Below are 7,718 nucleotides of genomic sequence, written 5' to 3'. Positions count from 1 at the left end.
CCAGGGCGTGTCTGGCCCATCTCGCTCAGTCCCGATCAGCTAGACCCCACCAGCAAGCTAACCTACCAGTCGAAGCATCTACCGCCTGGTGGTCAGTGCACATCATAGCGAGCAGTTGGGTGACCTTAGCATATCATTAACATATTACACTTGGATTGGTTGAATGGATGACCGGACACTTAGCCTATTAGGCTTTGATTATGTAGGATGTCACTATTATTCCTATGGGGAGAAAGAAAGGAGCTGCTGTAGAGAGTGGCCAGGGATGCTTCTCTTGGGAAAGAGACCGGAGCTTATCGTTGTGCTAAAAACGCAAGAAGCGAGAAAGAGGTCACAGCTCCTAAAGACGGCACTTCTTTCTGACTGTACACGCCCCGGTTAGGAGGAGGGAGAACAGGATGCACGGGCAGCGGATTCTCTGCGAGGTTATCACTTCAGGGATCAGCAGGGTGCCAGCCTGGTTCTGTGAAGGCAGACAGTTGAAGAATGGGGTGGATTGGATATTTTGATATAAGTATCAAAACACTTAAAGGGATACTTATATTTGCTTACTCTTTATTAGAGGGCAACATTCCCAGAGAAAAAAGACGCCATGCGGCCTTTGGGTGGGGAGTTTTGCAAAACTATGAACACGGAGAGGACTGGGAGCTCTGGGGGTGGGGAGGTGACGGTGGGGGGCGGGGGACAGTGTCCCAGAGAAGTGTCCGTGGGAAGAATTCGAAGGCAAATTGGACTGTTTTCCTAACTCATACCCTGCCTGGCTGTGTAGGCTGAAGACTGTCGTAAAGACTCCTAGTCAAGGGAGCGTCTGTTTATTGATTCAGGTGTGTGTGTGGGCATGTCGCTCCGCTCTGTCATGACCGCAGGACACACCTCTTTCATAGGAAGATCCCTTTCATAGCCCTGGAGAAGCCAGGAAGTCTTACCCCCTCCCTCATACAAATATACAATCAGGAATTATTTTAGCTGAAAGAGAATTATCCTTTTAAAAATATACATGTGAAGAGACCGCTTCAGATGTTTGTTGCATGCACGGTGACTGGTCTATTTCTGCCTCGGGGTTTTGAAGGTGACTTAGAAATCATTCGCCACATTTCTTTCTGTTTGCATGCGTTTCCGCTTTACCACATGGCCATTTCTACGCGCAGTGAACCTGGGAGAGTGCCTCAGGTCTGCCGACCTCATCCAGTCCAGCGACCCCGACTTCAGAGTTCTCCGTGACGGGTCCGTCTACACGGCCAGTGCCGCTGTGCTAGCTGATGGGAGGTCATTCACCATACGGCTTTCCGACACGAAGAAACAGACCCAGAAGGAGATTACTGTGCTCCTGGAGCCTCAGAAAAAGGTATGGGAATGCACTGGTATTTTCAGGCAGGTCTTTCTTTTCATTTACGTATACATAGCTTTTAAATGGCAAAGAGGACCAAAGGATACATAGGATATTTTCCTCTCCTTTGCTCTCCCTTCTCCTCCTCCTCCTCCTCCTCCTTCTCCTCCTCCTCCTCCTCCTCCTCCTCCTCCTCCTCCTCCTCCTCCTCTTCCTCCTCCTCCTCCTCCTTCTTCTTCTTCTTCCTCTGCTGCTGCTGCTTCTTCTTCTTCTTCTTCTTAAAAATATTTTTATTGATTTCAGAAAGGAAAGAAGAGGGAGAGAGAGTTAGAAACATCAATGATGAGAGAGAATCATGGATCGGCTGCCTCCTGCACACCCTCTACTGGGGATCGAACCCACAACCCTGGCATGTGCCCTTGACTGGAATCGAACCCGGGACCCTTCAGTCCACAGGCTGACGCTCTATCCACTGAGCCACACCAGCCAGGGCCGCTCTCCTTTCTTCTTACCTTGTGTTTCCTTCCCTCCCCCTCCCCCCTTTCTTAGCACCGCTAAACCTGGGGTTTGGCTTTGTTGAATCTAAATGACCCCATCCTCTGTGAAGACTTCTTCTACTGCTAAAGGCCAAGGAATTGCTTTTGTGAACCGGTGGGAATTTGGGTTACCCTCTATTGCAACATTTTGAGTTATTTATTTATTTATTTATTTATTTAGAATATATTTATTAATTTCAGAGAGGAAGAGAGAGGGAGAGAGAGATAGAAACATCAATGATGAGAGAGAATCATTGAACAACTGCCTCCTGCACACCCCCATTGGGGATCAAGCCCACAACCCGGGCATGTGCCCTTGACTGAGAATTGAACCGAGACCTCCTGGTTCCTGGGTTGACGCTCAACTTCTGAGCAACGCCGGCCAGGCAACATTCGTTTTTTTATTAGTGCAAACAATTCATCTGCGGTTGTTTGAGGCCATGACTAACCCCTTTTTGCTGAGAGTCTTGGTAGTACCTGACCCATCCACAGTTTGAGCACCGCCGGGGGTCCCCCCCTGCTGTTCCAGAGCGCACAGCCTGAGGAATGGAGGAGTCACAGACAGGACGAAAGGGTTAGACTGGATTACGACGCATGGATGTGCAGTGTATTGGTGATAAAGTTAATTTAAATATCTGCTTCGCACTTTAAGAAGTGTGTAATACAATTTATTAATTAGTTCTCAGGAAATAAAAGGTCTTCTTTGCTGCACGTGAAGTGAGAAGGAAGTCACTGTAAAACCCCACAGAACTCTGCAGTGATGGAAATCCCATGGAAGGGTCAGCCAGGGCCGCCCGCGCTAGTGGCCGCCGAGCAGTGGGCCTGTGGGTGTACCCGAAGGAGGGAATTTTGTGTTTTACTTCCTCCTCATTTACATTTAAACAGTCACGTATGGCCGCAGCAGGGCAGCTGGAGCGTTAAGGCAATGAAGTATATTCTTTTCTCTTGCTCTGGTTCGCCCCAGAGTGTGAGGTTTTAGCAGAAAGAACAAGTAAGAGCTGCACAAGAACTAAGGGGAGCCCTAGCCGGCTTGGCTCAGTGGATAGAGTGTCGGCCTGTGGACTGAAGGGTCCCAGGTTCGATTCCGGTCAAGGGCACAGGCCTGGGTTGTGGGCTCGATCCCCAGTAGGGGGCGTGCAGGAGGCAGCCGATTAATGATTCTCTCTCATCATTGATGTTTCTATCCCTCTCCCTTCCTCTCTAAAATCAATAAAAATGTGTATATATATATATATATATATTTTTTTTTAAAGAACTAAGGGGACAGTGATGCTTCTCCTAACCTGAGCGGGGGTCAGTGTTAGGAAGGTATGCACAAGGAAACGCTCTAGTTTATGAAACCTTTACTGTCTGGATCAGCCATGGGCAAACTACGGCCCGCGGGCCGGATCCGGCTGTTCTATCCGGTTCTCTTGCTCTCCCCTCCACTCCTTTACTTTGAATTTATATTAGTTCACACAAACACTCTATCCATGCTTTTGTTCCGGCCCTCCGGTCCAGTTTAAGAACCCATTGTGGCCCTCGAGTCAAAAAGTTTGCCCACCCCTGGACTCTGGATACATTCTCTCTTACCCTCCTAAGGAAAAGGCCTTATTATCTGGTCTGCATGGAAATTCTTGAGCCTGACCCTGCAGGGAGGCGCTGGGTGTACGGGCTGTCCGTTATCTTACCCCAAAGTGGGCTGTGATGCTTCTGTTTATTAGTTTTCTTCCTCTACACGCAGGTCCTGAGGTTATTAATTTTCTTCCTCTACACGCAGGTCCTGAGGAAAAGACGTGCTGCGGAAGCGGTGCTCCGGCGAGCCAAGAGGCGCTGGGCGCCCATCCCCTGCTCCATGCAGGAGAACTCGCTGGGCCCTTTCCCCCTGTTTCTTCAGCAGGTAGGTGTGCACGCCTTCTCACTGGCGTGTTTTAATTCCAAAAGTCTGTTTTATTCCAGTTTAATAACGCTTTAAACGTCTAAAAAAACACAACAGGTTTGATTGAAGATATTCATAAAGCCATAAAGCGTAATAAAAGTGAGTAAAGTGAGAAAAATAACTAAAATCTATGATAATAAAAGCATAATATGCTAATTAGACCAGACAGCCGAACGACCTTCTGGATGTCATTTTGGACGTCCTTCCGGACGAAGCCATGAAGGCGGGGGCCGAGGCAGAAGCGGTTGGGGGCTATCAGGCTGGCAGGCGAGCAGTTAGGGGCAATCAGGCAGGCAGAGTGGTTAGGGGTGATCAGGCAGGCAGAGTGGTTAGGGTGATCAGGCAGGCAGAGTGGTTAGGGGTGATCAGGCAGGCAGGCAAGTGGTTAGGGGTGATGAGGCAGGCAGAGTTGTTAGGGGTGATCAGGCAGGCAGGTGAGTGGTTAGGGGTGATGAAGCAGGCAGGAAAGTGGTTAGGGGCAATCAGGCAGGCAGGCAGATTGGTTAAGGGTGATCAGGCAGGCAGGCAGAGGCAGTTAGGGGCGATCAAGCAGGCAGGTGAGTGGTTAGGAGCCAGCGGTTCCAGATTGCTAGAGGGTGCAGGCCAGGCTGAGGGACCTCGCCTACCCTCTACACGAATCTTGTGCCCTGGGCCTCTAGCACTACTACTAATAGGAGAAGGACTCTGTAGCCATTAAATTATCTTTATAGTTCATTCATTCATTTAGTAACTAGTTAGGGAATTATCTTCTTTAAATTACCTTTATTAGTTCATTCATTCATTTAGTAACTAGTTAGGGAATTACCTTTATTAAATTATCGTTATTAGTTCATTCATTCATTTAGTAACTAGTTAGGGAACACCTGTTATGTCCTGTGAAGGACACCGCTCTAGGCACTGAAGCCAGAACTCGATTTGGCCGTGGCCCTTGCTCTCACGTAGTTTCTTAGCCCAGCGAGGGAGACGGCAGTGGGCCGAGGATGACAGCACCCAGTGAGAGTGCGAGGTCAGAGATGGGCGGGGTGGTCTGAGAATTCAGGGGATACGCAGTAAGTCCGAGGTGAAATGGAGTAGAAAACGAGAAAAGTCTTAGACGAGGAGCCATCTGAGCTAGGCCCTTGAAGGGTGGGAAAACGTTGTACAGGAAATTAAATGGGGAAGAAGAGGAGGCCCAGGCCCGAAGTGGGCACAGCTCCTGGAGGATTCTGGGAAGTGTGATGGCAGTGGAGCAGGGGCATGAGGCAGAAGAGGCAGGTGGGGGTCAAACCGTGATGGAACGCGTGTGTTCTGCTGGGCACCCTAACTTCTTCCCCAAAACAAGGGAAGTTTTGAAGCGGGGCCAGGCTTCCTCTTCATAAAGATCTTAATGGAAAGAAAGCAATGACTGATTAGGGCTAAGCTTGCCTTGTCCCTTTAGCTGTCTGTGACTGCTTTTTTACCAATGGTGCAAGCTGTGTGTGATTTGTTTACATTTTTAACTACCCGTCCAGGGTCTCTCACACGTATTTTTTATTCTTCCCGGTGCTAGACCCTGGTTTCTTCTTTTTGATTACTGTACTTGAAGCACGGATGAGGCATACTAAGAAATGATTTCTGACTGTTCAGGTTATACTGTCATCATTAAATTTAGCCTTTGCGTTGCTAAACCAGCCACCCGGGCTCAGTCCTCATTTCCTTGACACCCATCCGTACATTTGACATAGCTGGCCTCGCTCTCCTCCTGAAAATACTTTCTTCAGTTGGCTTCTGGGACACCACGCAGCTGGTTTTCCATTTCGTCTGTTTTCCCGGTTCTTCCCTGCTCCCCTCCCCACTCTGCCCCCGCCCCCACCAGCGCAGTCTCTAAGGTGCGGAGAGTGCCAGGGCTCAGGCCCTTGTCTCCCGTTGATGTACACGCATTCTCGTGGCCATCTCATCCGCTCTCATAGCTCTCAGTTCTGTTTACACATTGGAGGCTGAAGACTTCATTTGTCCAGCCCAGACGGTCTCATAAAGCTCCGAGGACCAGGCTTCCTTCCTTTTTAGCTTGGCCATCCACGCAGGCTCCGGATGGCTCACGGCCGAGTCCAAATGGAAGAACAACTCTTCCACCTTCTAGAGCTCAGTCTGGGTCTTGCACATGTTATGTTTGTTCACTCGCCATGGACCTCACCCTTTCACGCACACGCGGCCATGCTTAAAAGCAAGGGAGACAGAGGAATGGCTTTCTTCAGGGCAGCTTTGTGCTTGGCCATCACTTCTAAGAGCATCTAACAACGATTTTCTTTTTGAGAATATTATTTTTTAAAACTATATATATTTTATTGATTTTTTACAGAGAGGAAGGGAGAGGGAGAGAGAGTTAGAAACATCGATGAGAGAGAAACATCAATCAGCTGCCTCCTGCATGCTGGGGATGTGCCCGCAACCAAGGTACATGCCCTTGACGGGAATCGAACCCAGGACCCTTGAGTCCACAGGCCGATGCTCTATCCACTGAGCCAAACCCGTCAGGGCGAGAATATTATTTTTTAATTAAACTTATTGGAGTGGCATTGTTTAATAAAATTCTCTAGGTTTCAAATATACAATTCTATGATACATCATCTGCATATTACATGGTCTTCCATTATTTTTTGATTATTTTCTTTTTTTAAATTTTTTATTGAATTTAATGGGGTGACATTGGTTAATATAATTAAATAGGTTTCAAATGCACAGTTCTCTAATACATCACCTGCATATTGTATTGTGTGTTCACTGCCCAAAGTCAAGTCTTCTTCTGTTACCATTTATCCCCTCTTCACCCTCCTCTCCCCATCCCCCTTTTCTCTGATAATCCACTATACTGCTGTCTGTGTCTATGAGGTCTTTTTTTTTTTTTTTTTTGTTTCATCCCTTCATCTTTTCACCCAGCCCCCCAACCCCCCTTTTAGCTTTCAGTCTGTTCTCTGTATCCTTGAGTCTGTTTCTGTTGTGTTTGTTAGTTTATTAGATTCTACATATGAGTGAACTTGTCTTTCTCTGACTGGCCTATTTCACTTAGCATAATAATCTCCAGGTCCATCCATGCCACTGCAGAAGGTAAGACTTCCTTCTGTTTTTATGGCTGCGTAGTATTTTATTGTGTACATGTACTGCAGTTTTGTGGGTTTTTTTCCCCAAAGAGAGGAAGGGAGAGAGAGGGAGAGAAAGAGAAGCACTGGTTGTTTGCCTCCCATACGCACCCCACGGGGAATCAAACTATCCACTCATCTGCTAAGTAGCCATGACGGGGTACTGGCACCCTCCGAGATGCTGTCATCCTCAGCTTCCGTCTTTGCACCCCACATCCAATCCCCGGCCGATCCTGTTGGTTCTGTCTGCAAATTCTATCCAGAGTCTAACTACTCGTCACCACCTCTGCTGCTGCAGACGTGAATCGTCATGTAAATATCTGTGTTTTCCGATGGTCTTAGGCTCTACAGCAGCGGTTCTCAACTTGTGGGTCGTCTAAGACCATCGGAAAACACAGATATTTACATGACGATTCATTAACAGTAGCAAAATGACAGTTATGAAGTAGCAACAAAAATAATGTTATGGTTGGGGGTCACCACAACATGAGGAGCTGTATTAAAGGGTCTCGGCGTTAGGGAGGTTGAGAACCGCTGTCCTAAATGGTCTTCCTGTTTCTTCCCTGTGCATCTATCCAAGTCTAGTTTTAACAATTATCCAGTATTATCTTTAACAAATATAAGTCAGGTATCATCTCTCCATCTAACGCCAAGAAAAAGGCCCCTCTTACTGCATTCCCCTCCATCTCCTTCTCCTTCCCCAGGTCCCGCAGCCACAGTGGCCTTGTTGCTGCTCCTTAAAGGCCCCAGGCACAACCCCACCCTGGTCCCCTTGCACTTCCTGTTCCCTCCACCAAGAAGTCTTCCCTGTTTATCCTCATAGCTCTCATTCTTGCCATTTT

At 47.9% G+C, this 7,718-nt stretch overlaps 1 protein-coding gene across 2 annotated transcripts in view; it reads left to right on the top strand.

Annotated features, from left to right (window-relative positions):
- DSC3 (desmocollin 3) overlaps positions 1-7,718 on the top strand; it is a gene marked incomplete at its 3' end in the record, with an annotated part of 39,566 nt that overhangs the window by 7,955 nt on the left and 23,893 nt on the right. For both annotated transcript variants that reach the window (XM_080684834.1, XM_080684835.1), the window contains exons 3-4: positions 1,149-1,345; positions 3,623-3,742. In XM_080684834.1, coding sequence (XP_080540960.1) covers positions 1,149-1,345; positions 3,623-3,742 — 317 coding nt within the window. The remainder of the gene's footprint in view (positions 1-1,148; positions 1,346-3,622; positions 3,743-7,718) is intronic.

This window comes from Plecotus auritus (assembly GCF_963455305.1).
Source record: "Plecotus auritus genome assembly, chromosome: 8".
Lineage (NCBI taxonomy): Eukaryota > Metazoa > Chordata > Mammalia > Chiroptera > Vespertilionidae > Plecotus > Plecotus auritus.
The sequence above is the reverse complement of the archived record's forward strand: the minus strand, read 5'-3'. Positions and strand labels throughout refer to the sequence as shown.